The sequence below is a fragment of the Salvia hispanica genome, chromosome 5 (genome assembly GCF_023119035.1).
Source record: "Salvia hispanica cultivar TCC Black 2014 chromosome 5, UniMelb_Shisp_WGS_1.0, whole genome shotgun sequence".
Taxonomy (NCBI): domain Eukaryota; kingdom Viridiplantae; phylum Streptophyta; class Magnoliopsida; order Lamiales; family Lamiaceae; genus Salvia; species Salvia hispanica.
The window spans coordinates 22,602,223-22,618,858 of NC_062969.1; the positions used below are offsets into that span (position 1 = coordinate 22,602,223).

General features: G+C 44.2%; 1 protein-coding gene across 1 annotated transcript; it reads right to left on the bottom strand.

Moving 5' to 3' along the window:
* Positions 1-407: 407 nt before the first annotated feature.
* On the bottom strand, positions 408-2,306 carry LOC125189659. The gene has a single exon (XM_048086914.1). It carries the CDS (start codon positions 2,304-2,306, stop codon positions 408-410), a length of 1,899 nt encoding a protein of 632 aa, XP_047942871.1.
* Between the last annotated feature and the right edge of the window lie 14,330 nt (positions 2,307-16,636).

Genomic DNA, 16,636 nt, shown 5'->3' on the forward strand with positions numbered 1-16,636 from the left:
TCTGCGTGAAAATATTTTATTTATTGAGAGAGGAATAAAATACACGTGTTTTTATATCTAAGGACCCTAGGGTTGATTCGACCTACGACCCGGGAAAGAATCAACGAAGAAAACTCGAAAAGGAGCTTAACGAGCACTCAACGAAAAATATAATAAAAATATAATATTCTAAGCAATTACTACAATAATTAAATGACTCAAAATAAATAATAACTTCCAGCTCTAACGTGACACAAAGTCACCATATCGCCATGGCCTCTTGGACTGCGGACGCTCCGATCGTTCCCGCCGCGCCGGCTCTGGCTGCTCCTCCTCTGCCGACACATTGGTGTCGGCGTCCATCTCACCATCCTGCTGTGTATTTACCTCCTTCAGCCTAGCTGATGGAGGTCCCGTATAATCCTCCTTCAAGCTCCACTCGAGCTGCAGCCATCTCTCCATTCCGACAGCGTGGTCGCCTTTGAACTAATAACCTCTATCTCCGTCTCTATCTCCGTCTTCGTTGCACACGAACTCATCTCCTCTGTTTCCGGCGGCATCATGCCCGAGCTCATCGCACCCCGCCATTCCTCAACATACGCAGCGGCAGCGGCATTCAATCCAGCTGGCAGACCGCGATTGGCTGAAATAGTGAGAATCTCTTCACTTCTCCCCAACAGAATAGCAGCCTGCCGCACGCTTCTCTCTCTCTCCTCGATCGGTTTCAGGTGACACATGTTCTCTATCACCCGCCCTAAATTGGTGAGACACGCCGCCAAAACATCCGCGATCATCCCACTCAACTGATCAAACAATTCCTCACCATCTCCGATAGCGTTCTCCTCATCACAGCTGTTCAAAATCGTGGTGCTGATCCTGTACATCGAGTTCGCCGCGATGATGCTCGGCTCCCAGTTCGCAGGGTTGCACATAGGGCATTCCGGCTCGTCTGTAAGCAAAACAGACGCGATTGTTTTGCTTTGACGCACTAGCCTCTCCAGCGCGTGTTTACAGTTTGGACTGCTCGCACTGACCTCAGCTAGGTTGATTTCCTGCCATTTTCGAAATAGATCGACTCTCAGCCACAAATCAGCTGCCTTCCTTGTGTTCTCCCACTCTTCGCCGCTGTAAAAGCTCTCTTCCACATTCTTCACGAGGAAGAGGCCGTCGCTTACGACTTCTACCAGCTTATCGACCTTGCTTCTCTCGACGTGAGGAACCGCGACGGCGATGGATGCCAGTGTGAATACAGCGAGAGACCAGTAGTTTTTCGGCTCTTTCCCGTGTAGGCTTGGAACGAGGAAGCTGTCATATTCCGCCACGCCTCTGAAGGTCGAATCGCGAATAAATTCGATTAGGTTAGTAGGCTTCTTCCTTACAGATGCTTCTAGAACTTTATTCACCTGCGTGGGGATGCTCCGAAGCATGTAGTTCGGCAAATCCGCCTCCCCCTCGAGGCGGAGACAATGCGGCCTCACGTTTCGTGATAAATCGCAGCCAGAGTCCGCCGTGGTCTTGAGGAAAATGTTGATGAAGCTGCATGAGATTGCTAATACTAGCTTGTTGAACAGAACAACGCAGATTTGAGCTTTGATAATTAGACATACAACGGATCTTCTCACGTTGTAGAGAAATCTTCTGCATTTCTGGTGCTTAATCAATGGATGAATTGGAGAATTCTGGCAGTCTAGTAGCTTCCTAATCCAGTAATCCTCGACTGTCAAATGGATCCTCGAGCTTCGGCGTCTAGAGCATCTGAATCGGACGGCTGTGAACCATCGGTAGGAAGTCAAGAGCGTGCCGAAATACACTCCGGTGGCCTGCACGAGTAGAATCAATTTCGTGGAGAAGCCGTAGCTGGAACCAGTCTGGCTGAGGCTATTGTGCGCACGCACAATAGCCTCAGCCAGGATAAGCGCGTTTCCAAAGCAGATGACGCCGGCAGAGGCGCAGGCGGAGGAGCGAGCAATCACAAACTGAGGGTTACTCGTCTCCGCCATCACCCAACACTTTCTCAAGAGATTACTCAGCTTCTCAACCACCGCCTCCTCCTCGTTCTCGGAACATTCATCGCTCGCGGATCGGTTGTGCTTCTCCTTATATTTAGTGTCAAGGCATTTTCTCGCAGTGAGCGCCATGACTGCCGTGGAGACGAGGATGAAGACAAGGAGGACCATGAGGCCGAGGGCGAGGATCTCGTGGCACAAGAGAAGGCGGTGGTCGAGGTACGACCACGTCCCGATGATCTGTACGCAGAAGTCGGTGACGACGGTGAAGATCAGAATAGTCAACGCAGCGACGTTGACCAGAATATCTCGGTCGGTCATGGAGCCGAGCGACGGGATGAAGTTGGCGACGGCGGTGGAGGTGAGGGCGAGGCTGCTGATCTTGGCGAGGCGGTCGGTGGCGCGGTCATGTTGGTGGTGAGGTCGACGGGGAGCTTGAGAGCAACGGTGAGGAGGGCGAGGGTGGTGGCGTTGAGGGAGATGTAGTTGGAGGGGAACCACCGCTTCTTGGTGCGGAAGCCGTGGATGAGATCGGCCAAGATTGCCACGGCGCAAGCGAGTGAGGCGAGAGCGACGTACATGCCGATCAACGGCATCGGCGCTTCGAGCATTTGTCGCATCCCAGACTCGTCCGTGGTCGTCATTAATGGTTATTTTTCCGATGGCCCGACTATTGTAGTTTGTAAGATGTAAGAGTGCGTTTGCTTTCTTTTTCAAGTTGTAGGATATTCTTCACTGCTTGTTGTAGATCTAGAGGCTTGTGTTGTGGGGTATATTTATAGGCTGAGCAACGTAATATTCCGTGAAGTTTCGTGGAATTGTGGAGTGTGGTCTATGCATGGTCCCAACCGTGATGAGTTCTCCCATAAATGACTCTTGTCAGCTAGTCATATTTATTATTTACCATATGTAATACGGGTATTCATAGCTACCCGCCCCAAAAAATATTGGGTACACAAATTAAAAAATCGTGTGAAATACCTACTCAATATCCAACCCGATATATTTTCGGATACTCAAAAACCCACTCCAGCTATCCAAAATCAAGAATCGGGTACATGTATATCATAATCTTTACATATGTTAATAACTAGTAGTAATTGTTTTTCATTCATTAAGTTTTTTATATAAGAATTCCACCGTGAAAGTCAATGTAAATTATACTCCTACTACAATTAATTAAAGAACTGATTTAAAAATATAAGAGCATCTGCATGTGTTCGCGCGGACGGATGCTGTCCGTGCCGACGGTGCGGCACGCTTTTGTCTGCCGCTGGCACAACGCTGCTCGATGCATCAAGCACGTCCGTGCCGCTGAGCAGGCTAAGCTAGCGGCACGCGATAAATTAAATCCGTTTTCTCCCCACTTTTAATTTAATTTTCAATTTTTTTCCCCGAAATTCACATTTTCCTATAAATATCCCCACTTCCACACAAAAAATTTTCAACCACTCTACACAATGCTCATCTAAATTCTCTCATCAATTCTCAATCTTTCACTCTTACAAAAAAAATGTCCGGCGATCACCCCTCCAACGACACCCGCGGTTGGAACCACAAATGGTTCGGCTCACAACCATTCCCTAGTCCGGAAACGCAATTCTCGGCCCCTCCTCAAACCCAAGGTTTTCAAGTTCCGGGTGGCTACCTGCCTTACCCTGTGGACTACCAAGATGACCCCGATGGGCGATACGGGTGGGCACCCGAACCCGGCTCGGGAGGGAGCGGCGGCTCTACTCCTACTCCTACTCCTACTCGTGGTGTCCGCACCCCGTACACTCCGGCGGAGATGGAGCAGTTATTCAAAGCCTATTTGATTATCTCCGAATATCCGGATGTTGGCACGAACCAAAGCGGGGATAAGTTTTGGTGGCGCGTCACTCGTCGGTACAATGAAAATCGGCCGGATGGAACCATCGCAATGATATTATGGTGCGCAATGCCAATTTCAGAGCCAACGACGAAATCCTAAATTACCTCCAGGAAGAGCGGTCGGCGGGGAGCGGCAACAGCGAGCTCGACATCATCACTGCCGCCTTAACTCTTGGCCGGAGGTGCGCCATCATCAGAAGTATTAGGATGGAGTAACATCCTCCTCTAGCTCCTCCAGCAAACGGTCGAGGTCGACCTATCAGACGCCGGCGAGGATGAGGTGGTTAGCCAGCTTGCCGCAACTAACTTGGGTAGCCGCGACACCGGCCTGAGCAGTTCCCAACGCCGGCCGCAAGGAAGGAAGAAAGCGATGGCCAACCGCCGTCGCACCACGACTCCATTTGCCCCTGCCCCCGCTCCCGCTCCCGCTCCCTTTGTGCCACCTCAACCCCCCACCAACTCGTTGTGGCCCCTCGTGGCACAACTCAATATGGCCGAAAGGTCTCGGATGACTCCCGAGCAACATGTTGCAATGATACGGGCTCTACAAAGAACATTGCGGATAGAGGACTAGTCTTCCACAGGGGTATTTTTTAGCCTTTAATTATATAATTTTTAATTTATAGGATTTTAATTATGTAATTTTTTATTTTTTAGGATTCTAATTATGTATTTTTATTTTTTATGATTTTTATTATGTAATTATGATTTTTTAGGATTTAATTTATGTAATTTTAATATTTTAATATATTTTTATATTGTAAAAATGGTTTTAGTAATTGAAGTATTTAAATTAAATAATGGAATGGTGGGACTTTTGAATTTGTCCTTGCGGAAGAGCATAGATATGGGTGTTGTGCTCTTGCCTAAGCGCAGGGAATAAAATATGAATAAAAGTGGATCCGGGCCCATATCCATGCTCATGTTAAAGAGCACGGATGTAGATGCTCTAAGGTGGACCTTCGAATTAAAATTTGTTGATATTATAAATATGAGTATAATATATCTACCCATCTATAGAACTAAAAAATTTGTACTCTTAACTTTATTCTGCAATTGCAATTGCAATTTAAGAAGTTATTATACCCCACTTTATCATTATGAGTCTCATTTCTCTCTGGTACAGAGTTTTAATAATATTTAGAAAAGGTGGATAGGAAAAAAATAGAGAAATATAGGTTCCACTTGTATATATGCAGTAGTTTTAAATGAAATGTGAGTGAAATGAGTTAGTTGAATGCACTAAAAAAAATTTATTTCTTAGGGACACAAAATTGAGATGCAATTTCTAGAATTTGAAATTTTTTAAAAATAACAATAATTTAGGATGCAAAAGAAAGCGCTCTTAAGTTGAGGGCAGATTATCTTAATCTTTTGCATTTTTAGGACGCTTCTATTTTTGTCTCCTAATTTTATAGACGGAGGAAGTATGTTATTATCTTAAATCAATAATAGTACTACTCCTATTACATAACTTTATGCAAATTTGAAAATAATAAAACTTAACAAATGAAATAATACTAAATAAATAAGCAGTTTCCCTGAAAAGGGTATGGTTAAATAGTTAAAGTTGATGTGGGACCATAACCCCTTGTTGCCTTATATATGGATAAAGATGGACAATGGTAGAAATCAGATATTTTGTTAGAACATAAATCATTTAATCAAACGCGCAAAAGATACGCATTGACGAAACTGCTTTGCAATTGTTGGATGATAGCAGAAAACGAGAAATGATCTTCTTTAGTTTTAAATTTATGTAATTTCTGGGTAGTTCATGAGCTTTGATACGAGTCCCAAATATGGGCTGGACCTCGACTTAACATATCATAAACACATAATTGATTAAAATTCAGTTAGGTGTATATGGGCCAGGCCCGCAGGACCGGATCGAGCTGACATGAATTCAAATCGAACCTGAACCCAAACTCAACCCATGTGATGCATACATGGTTCAATTTTTTATTTTTATTTTTAAAAGAAGGATCAATAATGGTATTTCATCTACCCTATGATGATTCGAACCCCAAACCGATTGGTTGGAGGGGAAAATTTTTAGCAATTGAGCCGCGCTTCGTTGTCAAAAATCAAATATTTATTCACAACCAGGAGTGAGCTCTGGTCTCCAACTGAATAGACGAAGCTTTCAACCACTAGACCACTTAACCTTTATCATTTTTACGTATGTTGTGCCCACCTATATACCTCCCCCTCCTAAAAAAATATTTGCATTTTTTTTTCGTCCATCTAATAAAAATATGAGCATTTTCATTTATATAAAAGGTATATTCCAATTTATTATCCATGTAAATTAAGCTATTTACAACTTATACCACCATTAAAATACTAATAATAATAAAGATCTCACTATCTACGAGACTACGACACTATTTTAACTACCATTCTACCCATCTTTCTTACTTAACAATTTTGTTCTCGAATCATATACCTATATTTTTATGGACCGGATGGAGTATTAACTAGTTGAAAGGGGTCGGTCTGGTTAGTCTATGAGTCGGTTTCCATATATAATTTGGAGTGTATCCAACTGATCAGGAAGAGATTCCCGACCCAGCTGAGTCGTTGGCACGACAACCAAGACCTGGCTTCAAACAATTTTCCTCAACCCACTTCTAATGATTAGTATAGTGGAGGTAAGGGTCGAATCCCACAAGGATGAACACGTTTAGATAATTGCGGTGACTTTCCTGGGTGTTTTTGGTTAGCTACCATGCTTGGGTTGAGATTTTACCTAGGCAAGAAATAAAGGAGGCACTCTACTGACTAGTGGTTGTGAAAATAACAGGCATGTGGTGGTGTTCATGGAAATAGGGGACAAGGTGTCTCAGAGGCATATGAAAAGTAGACAGTTACTAAAAGAGGAAATTTAGACTACAAGGCATATCTGGTGGCTGGGTGGCTCTCTGATAGGTCTGGACAGTACAACTGAAAAGTGGGGAATAAAAGCAAAAGTAACTTAAAAGTAAAGTGGTCCAAACTAAAGTTGATTTTGACGTTTTCTTCTTCACCAAGCATTAACAAAAATCAGATAAACACAAACACCATAACTGAACTTCAGATTCATAACCTCAAACTCAAGATCCATTGATTAAAAATGCTCAAACTTAAAATAAACGATGAAACTGCAATTTTACTTCTACTGCAAGGTGGTGATCACGGCGCAGAACAGAAACTCATGCACGAAAATTTGACTAAACATAACTACAACTTCAAATCGACAACTCCAGGTAAGAAAGCACTTAGAAATTAAAAGCAACAACTAGATCTAACTTTCCTATGCAGAATGAAGCAAACTCGAACCAAAGCGACATGCGAAATAGAAACTTCAAAATTAAAACGTTGGAACTTCACAAAGTACTTCAAAAGGCAACAGTGATGAGTGTTTGCAACAAAACCAACGACGAAAACAAGTAAAGATTAAACTAGAAAGCAAAATAAGGATTGTTTGGCCACACCGGGCGATGATACTGCTATGCTACTACGGCAACTGGCTGGAACGGTGGATCGATGACTTCTCCGGCAGATTATTGGACGTCAAGTGACCATAGCCGTGGCGAGGAACGAGAGGTTGGACTATGCTGAAGGACTGATCTTCTCGAGAGAATTCTAAGGGACCAACTCTAAAGGCGAACTTTTTCTCTCTCTCCAAGTGGCTTATTTTATAGGGAGGCTTGCCCTTGCTTTTAGGGTAGACTTCCTTCAAGTTTTGACTTTTCTGCCCTTGTTAATGATCATCCCAGCTATCTTTCTTCTCCATCTCGAGTCTCTTCTCTGGCATGCATCCTGGTCAGTATTGCACCCTTCTAGCGCCCTTTTCACTTGCGTCACCTGAATCGTCTCCTACTGACTTGGATCCTTTAATCCTGCACACTTGAGCAACTGTTTTGCAGATAATACATGCATTTCACGACATACTGACCAGTAACCAAGGTTCATAATACTACACAAACACATAGAACATATAGTTAACTTAAACACATAGAATAGGCTATATTCTCAACCACCCTTTCCCTCGAGATCAGGTGCAATCCGGCCTTAGGCAGCCTTGAACTTCCGCCGCCCCCCTTTTCTTCCCCAGTCAGTATATCTGCTTGTCAGGATCACCCAATCCTAGGCCAAACACTCGGGTTCACTCAGTCACTCATTCCTCACAGGGGATGTTAGGACTGTTTTCTCTCAATGCTAAACCACAGATGTTTCGGACTCAGATCTCACGTGCAGCTCCCGAAGGTCTTTAAGGCTTGTAACGGGGCTATTGGTTTGTAATGTTTGGGGTAGTTGTCCCTAAGGCTCTAGGGTTCAAAAACTAACTACTTATTTGATGAGGAAGAACTGTGTGTATTCGGGCTTCTGGCTAAGGCTCCTTCTTCGGCTGGACAATTTCTGACATTGGCTTCCAACTGGTCAGTAGCTTTCTTGTGGCTTCGCCACCCTTATTCCTTCTTCCTCCTTTCTCTTTTTGTGGTCAAGTATGCGACCATTTTCTTCAGTTTCCTGTGGCTTTGCCACCCTTATACCTTCTTCTATTTTTTTGGATCTGGAAATTTTCAGATTGATTTTCTCCTTCTTTCTTTGTCTTTCTTTTCTTCGGCTGGTTTCTTTTGTATGTCCTCCTGGGCAGTTACCTCATTGCCTTATGCCTTGCACACACACAGTTCTAGTGGTTGATGGGTCATTTCTGGGTATAGATCAGGTTAGAAAATGGGGTTCTAAGGGTAGGGTTTTTTTTTTTTTTTTTAGGGGGGTTTCCTACTGCCTTCAGGGTTTACTACACGCGGTCACCTTGCCCTAGACATCATGTGGTAGCCTCTCTTCTTTTTTCAGTGTTTAGTGGAAAGCAGTTCCACTTTGGGGTTTCTAGCTCACCTTTTAAGAGGGCTTTCGTGTTTGACCTAAGGGATAGGTTTTTCCTTCATACTTGCATCATCTATACTGACTAGGGGTTACTGGAGGGGGTGGTTTCTGTTTTCCGGCATGCCTTATCTCCCTCAATTCCCCTCACCGTCAGTTCGAGGCAGTTGAGTTTTAAGCCCATTCATAAAACATAACACATAATTCCTAGACCTAAACAAACCCTAAAAAAAACTAACATGCACTGACTCAAATAACACATATATACATGCCATACTGGCCATTTGCTCCCCCCTCTCACTTCACAAGTGTCTGCCCCAGATACGGGCTGTGAAGTGAAAATTGAGAATGGCTAGTATGACAGACACACATTTATAACAAACACATAATATATCTAAAAACTTCTCACACTTAGACTATGCAATAGGATAAGTGGGAGAGCTTCAGATATATACATAGATTTACAAAACAAAGCAGAATTTTTACAAAACATGATATATAAACATATAAACTCCTCACACTTAGACTACGCAGTAGGCTAAGTGTGAGTTAGCATGCTAACGCAGTAGACAGAACACAAAAAACATAACAAAACACATAATTTAACAAAAGTAAGGAAATACAAATAAAAGAAAGCTTAAAATTAAAAAGAAAACTAACTGGTCAGTTTGGGGGGGTCGATCAGACGTTCCTCCTGCTCCTCCTTGGCGCAGGGGTCGGTGCAGGTGGTTTCTTTGGTTCTTCGTCAGTGGATTCCGGTTGGTTGTCATCTTCCTCCTCTTGTTCATCATCTTCTTCTTCCTCAGATCCGGTGGTTTCTTCTTCCTGTCCTCCATGTCCGCTTGTTCCAGCTCCAGTGCTTGCCTTTCCTCTTGCCAATTCCTTTAGGATGCTCTCCATTAGGGTTGTCAGCTTCGCCATCTCTGTCCGTGATTGTCTATTCTCCTCAGCCAGCTCAGTTACTGCCTTCTCCAGATTTTCTTGCCTCAGCCTTTGCACTTTGTCGGTCTACCCAACTTGCCCCTCCTGGCCTTCCCCCAGGGGCTTCTCCCATTGGGTAGAACTGGGGTACTCCTTCTCTGTAGTATACCAAGTTGGTGCGGACGAAGAAGGGTATATCGAACAGGCCAGGAGCGTCGACCATGTACATCGGAGATAGGTCTTCTGCCTCTGTGATGATGATGTTGTTGCGCACGAAAGCTCCTAGTATGTGGCAGAGAGACAAGTTTCTGGCTGGGTAGGTGGCTATCAGGTGGCATTGGTAGGCTGTCCAAAATCCTAAATGCATTTTTCTACCACGATTAGCGCACCATACCAAGTACAATTCGGTTATGAACGTTTTGGCAGCTGAATTACTCTGCCCCATCAGGTTATAGCCTAAGTAGAGTTGCACCAATCTCAGCATGGAATTGTTGAAGTGGGTGGATCTGGATTTAGTGGAGGCGAACTAGCCAGCATCGGGGTGGGTTAGCTCCTCCCAGGCTTCCTGGGGCTCAAATTCTATGTGTCTCCTCGGTACCCCCCTCTCACGGCTTCTCCAGTCTGGTCCTATTGCCTCCTCCAGGCTACATATACCCAGTCGCACAGTCCACTCTATCGACTCATGGACAGTTCTCCTCCGAATATTCTAAAGGAAATTGACACCTCGTCTAGGTCCGTAGTGACTTGGAACCTAAACGTGGTGAAGAACTCCTTTGCTAATCTCACAGATATCTCCGGGTCCCTATTCTCTAATAGCCATTCAAAACCCAATGCTTCCATACTGGCCAGGAAGGAATCACGAACAGACAACTCATCCAAAGTGGGTATGTGGAGTACCTTTCCGCATTTGACCTGCTTGCTATTGTCTTCCTTGTCGTCAAATGCGTCTTGAAGCTTTTTGGTGTCGTAATGCTTCATGTCCTCCATCAGCTCATCAGTGAGCTCTATCCTCCACCGTCGGTACACTATCCTCTCTACCGGAGGGTGGAATAGTTCAAGGTGGTTGTCAGCTACTGCTCATGGTATTCTTCCCCTTCTAGAGAGATATCACTCTCCGAATCAGACTCCTCGCTGGAAGTGTAGTCGCTGTCGTTTGATCTCCCTCTCTCTTCCGACTCTCTGATCACTATGCTGGCATTGGCAGTGCGCTGTTTCTTCACGGCTTGTTTCTTCTTGGCAGGGGCTTTCCCCTTTCTCTTCCTTTCCTGGATGTGCTTAGCTTCTTCGATTTCCATTGCCTCTGCTTCTTCGTCGGCTTTTGTTGAAACGTCCTCCTGGGTGGTAGGTTCGGTCACCGCACGGGTACTAGTATCACTTCTCGTCGCCTCCTCCCGACCTACTGACTCTGATGCGAGGTCCAGACCCTCAGCCACCTTGTCAAGTATTCTCCTTCTGGTCAGTTGGCATTGATGATACTGCCCCTGTTGCCATTTGGGTGTCCTCCTGGCTAGCTTTCGAGGGCTCCTCCACAGGTTTTGTAGGAGTAGTCTTCTCGTCTTCGCTTAAAACCTCCACTGCATCTACTGCTGTGTTTGCTCCTACCTTGTTGGACTTCCACTTTCCTAAGCATCTCTGTGACACTCTTTGGGGTTTCTGCCTTTCTGCCTTGGGGTCGTTTTTCAACACTAGCCTCCTCTTTACTGGCTTGGGTTTAGTTACCACTGAGGCTTCCTCTTGATGTGTGCTTGGCTCTTGCTCCTCCTCCTCAGGTTGTTCTGCCTTTTCCGGTTGTTCGTCTGTCCTCTCCTCCACTGATTGGTGGACTACGCCCTTCGACTCTTCTGCTTTCGTGGTTGTTTCCCCCTTCCCTACTGCCTGGGATGCGAGGTCCAGTACCTCAGCCACCCCTTCAGGGTTTACCACGATCTTATCTCCCTTGCCCAAAACCGCTTGGAACTCATCATCCGTCATTAACCCTTGCTTCTTAGCCATCTCGTTCAGGTCTATCTCCTCCTTCTCTGCTTCATCCTTCTCGCCCTCGCTTACTCCCTCTCCGCTCTCCTTTTCCTCTGTTTCTCCCCAATTGGGATCTTGATAGGCGGAAAGAGGGCTAACGTCGAGCGGCTCTGTTTGTTGGTTTATGGGAGAAGGGTGAGAGGGTTCTGATTGTGCAGTTACTGTTGGGGTGGTCTTTCCGGATGTCGGATTTGAGGTTTTTGGGGCATTGGTGGGTGGGGTTACTGTGGTTGCAGTTGGGGTAGGGTTCGATGTCGCCTGCATTCCTCCGATCAGGCTAAATCCGGCCAGGGTCGCTGTCCAATCTTTGTTCGGGTCTTGTTGCCTTAAATACGCTGCCAGTGCTTCTAAAGGAACCATTGCCGGAATTTCTGTCGTCGGCGTTGGCAGTGATCGTTGTGGACTTGGCGGCTGCGATTCGGCTGTCGCTTCGGACTTCTGACGGGGCTTCGCCGGTGGTAGATGCTGGGTTGTTGGTTGCCTTTCTCTTTGCCATGGCTGTATCGGTGGTGGTTCTCTTTTTCCGGTAGTGATTCACGGTGGTTTTCGTAGTGGGGTGGTAGTTTTCGGAGTGGGGTGGTGGTTGTGGGTGAGAGAATGCAGGTAAGGGTTTGTAAAGTGAAGGGGAGTAGGCGGTTGGGTGTTTTATAGAGGGGTGGGTAGCTGAGGGTTTTGACCGGTGGTAGGCGGTTGCCAGGTTGCGACGCTTCGTGTGGAAGGCGGTTGGGAGTTCTCGCAGCTGATTGGACGTCTCCTGTCACGTCCCTGCTCCACGCGCCCTCCCAGTCTCTGCACTCGCCTGCAAAGCTGCAACACGCACCAAAATTCAAATTTTACTCATCTCCCCCTTCTCAATTAGCTAGAAATAGAAATAAAGCAAATAAATGGCTCTTTAATATAATTCAGAGTTTCACCCAAGTGGTATCCTCGTGGTCAGTACGAACTCCAAATTAATATTTAAGATCCGAAAAATCTTTTTGGGGTTTTTTCTTTCCTAACTTAAGTTAAATTACTAGTTATTCACAATATTTACATCATTACTAAGGGTATTTAAAGTTTTACCTGGTCAATAAGCGCAAATCATATTACGTTGACCAGGTGGAACTCTAAACCCCTTTTCTACTGGTCATTTAGACGCTATTAAAGTGTAGTGGAATTTCTTCCACTACACACATCTCTTCATTTTCCCTATATATTTTTAATCTATGTCCATTAACGACAAAAGGTTCGGAGTTAGGGATACTCCCTGAAATCTCGACCGCTCCATTAGCACGTAGGCCTTGACATGTGATGTGGATCCATGTATTTTGTGATCCATTTCCCAAGGATTTACCCAATTTGTAGGTGATTGATCTAATATTTTTGTGAAGTAGATTTTCTATTGTGTCAATAATGGCAACCCAACAAGAAATAAGGAAACTAAGATGAACAAAGAAGGAAATAACATTGGATAGGGTGGAAATTGGGATACATAGTCATTGATGAAGCAAGCTAAGGCACTTACAACATAACTAACATACATCCATGGCTAGATCTTCAAGGGAACCACAAACCTCAAAGCATACCTCTACTTGATCCATGCTTGAACTAGCAATTGATGGAAATCCCATGCTTGAACTAGCAATTGATGGATTCAAGCAACCTAAATCTAGGAATTGGATAGAAACCCTCTCCAAGAGGAAACAAAGCTCTCAAGCATCTAATTTCATCAAAATCTAAGGAAAATAAATGACATCAAGAGGTATTTATACTATGGGTCCAAAAATAGAAAGTTGGCCCACAAAATCTAAAAATCGGCATAATCGCCCGGTCGGGCGTTTTTCACATGCCAAAATGCCCGGCCCGGGCGTTTTCCCTGTCCCCGGGCGTTTTGCACAGTAAAAAACGCCCGGCCGGGCGTTTTTCCCCGATGCAATTTTATGCCATTAGTCACAACATCATCCTCAAGAGACATATGAGTGGAAAAATCCTTCACAAAACGGCCATAGAATACTCCAATCCCATTGAAGGGTTTAACCACTTTGCAATGAAGACATAGCAAACACCAAGTTCTAAAGTCATTATCCATGTTACTCTTCTTGGTCTTAGTATCCTCATCCACATACACATGAAGCTCAAAATTACCAACAAATGAAAGTTTAGGCATCTTAGCATGCAAGGAAGTCACTCCAACATTCAAGGTAGAAGCCACAAGAGAAATGTCATGTCTCTCAATGCTTGATTTTACCAAGAAAGGATCAATATATGGTGCAAAGGTAGATTTAGCATTCAAAGTTTCAAGCTCATGAGACCACTTTTTACACAAGACATCAATAACAAATTTATCAACACAAAGGGGCTTCTCTAATATAATCTCATTCAATGAAACATCACAAGGAGATAAGGATAGTGCACTTGAACCTTGGGCAAGGAGTTCATCCACTTGCCCTCGTTCCTCTTGTTCCTTCTCCGGGTGAGTAGTTTCCAAGCCATGTACAACATGATGCCTCACTTCCATGCCTTCAATTAAATTTCCTACAAATTCATGAACACAAAAAGACATAGAAGAAGTGTTAGTGGGTAAGGGTTTAGTTTCCTCACCAAGGGCAAGAGGCAAAGGATCATTTGGTGCCCACCCAAGGTTGACCTTAGAATCTAACAAGCACCCTTTACTCACTTGTGCTTGTGGTTTTTCTCTCATTTGATATTTTTCTTTTCTCTCACCCCCACCACTCTCTCTTGACTTTTGCACCTCACACTCTTGTCTTTTATCACGCTCTCTTGGCTTTTTAGACTCACATTCACTCTCAAGCCTTTTCTCTCTATCTCGTTCTTTTTTTCTACTAATTTGGATTAAGCTCTTCGAAGAGGAGACATTTCCATATACATCAAGAGACTTATGTGATAAATGGAAAGAAGAGGGTGTAGCCAAATTACTTGATGAGTTACCTCTTTGGTTTGTGTCAACACCACCATGTGGGTAGGTATGCCTCAATCGAGCTCTATATGAGACTTCTTCTTCAATTGGCCTCTCAAACCCCTTATGGCTAACTTGATCTCTCACCCTCCTAGAATACCACTCTCCATGAGACTTGGGAGCTCTTTTCCCACTATATCCTCTATCAAGCCCATCTCCATGGTACCTTGATTCATAGTCACCTTTAAAACGGCCACGGGCACCATTTCTTCCCCCAAACCGATCATTCTCCATGTGATTGACTCTATTTCTATCATTCCCCCTTTGCCATCCCTCATACACCACTTCTTCCATCATCTCCTCCGGGGCAACATTAGGTAGATTGTTACCCCTAGAAGTAGGAGTCCTAGATGTGCGGCCTCCCTTCAAGGTGTTGAACTCCTCAAATAAAGTGTTTTGGGCGGCAAGCATGCGGGCTTCGGATTCTTTTGATTGAACAATGGATTCTTTTGCTCGCTCATCCATCTGGATCATCATCTCTTGTTTGAATTCCTTCATCATACGGGCCATCATGCTCACAAGATCCCCATCGGGTATAGGGTGAGTCATGCTTGTTTCCTCCCCCTCCGCACTTGTCCCCGCCATTTTGTTGGACCGGGTGCGAGGAGGCATAGAGTAAGTACCTACAAATCAAACAAACACTAGGAACTAGTCCTAGAGGTTAGTAATAAAAGAAAGTAGAATTTAAGAAGATGAACTCAACCTTGATGTCCCAAACCCCCCTCAAATCACTCCCCTATAACTCTCGACAAAGGCTTAGAATATTGTGAGAAAGGTGGATTCACTCACACTCACAAATCCAATTCCAAGATTTAAATGCTTGAGGTGGATCAATCAAGGTATACTCCTTGGTCAACAAAATCAAGAAGACAAAGCCATAAACACATATTAGCAAGATGCAAGTCAAAGAAAAACAAACAAGGGGTGACACTTTTGCTGAAATTTGGCTGATCTTTATGATTTTTTTTGGTATTGATTCCCGCGCCCAATTTGGATGAATTTTGGTGGATAGATTCCCAAACAAGTCTAGATCAAGGGAAAAATGGCCATATATAGTCAGATTTGGTGATTGGATATGTTTTGTATGGTTTTCCCCAACTATGCCAAAACAGGGCAATGATGTTAATCTCCACGGTTAACTAGGCAAACGAAGGAATTTTTTGATGAAATTTTGCAGGTACGTAGGTCACATAACATAGATCATACACACCAAATTTCAGCTTAATCTAAGCACAATTGATCAATCCGATCATCCCAACAAAACAGAGCAAAAACAAAAGACAAAAAGGAAAATGACCCAACCCAAAGCAACAATAGATCAAACACCTAGTGGGTACTAGGCTCTAGATACCAAATGATATGGATCCATGTATTTTGTGATCCATTTCCCAAGGATTTACCCAATTTGTAGGTGATTGATCTAATATTTTTGTGAAGTAGATTTTCTATTGTATCAATAATGGCAACCCAACAAGAAATAAGGAAACTAAGATAAACAAAGAAGGAAATAACATTGGATAGGGTGGAAATTGAGATACATAGTCATTGATGAAGCAAGCTAAGACACTTACAACATAACTAACATGCATCCATGGCTAGATCTTCAAGGGAACCACAAACCTCAAAGCATACCTCTACTTGATCCATGCTTGAACTAGCAATTGATGGAAATCCCATGCTTGAACTAGCAATTGATGGATTCAAGCAACCTAAATCTAGGAATTGGATAGAAACCCTCTCCAAGAGGAAACAAAGCTCTCAAGCATCTAATTTCATCAAAATCTAAGGAAAAGAAATGACATCAAGAGGTATTTATACTATGGGTCCAAAAATAGAAAGTTGGCCCACAAAATCTAAAAATCGGCATAATCGCCCGGTCGGGCGTTTTTCACATGCCAAAATGCCCGGCCCGGGCGTTTTCCCTGTCCCCGGGCGATTTTCACAAGCAAAACGCCCGGTCGGGCGTTTTTCCCGAAGCTCCCGGCCTTCTCTGCGCGACTTCCGTAAAACCGCC

Coding starts and splice junctions, on each gene's coding strand:
- LOC125189659 (XM_048086914.1), bottom strand. CDS start 2,306: ATGACCGACCGAGATATTCTGGTCAACGTCGCTGCGTTGACTATTCTG.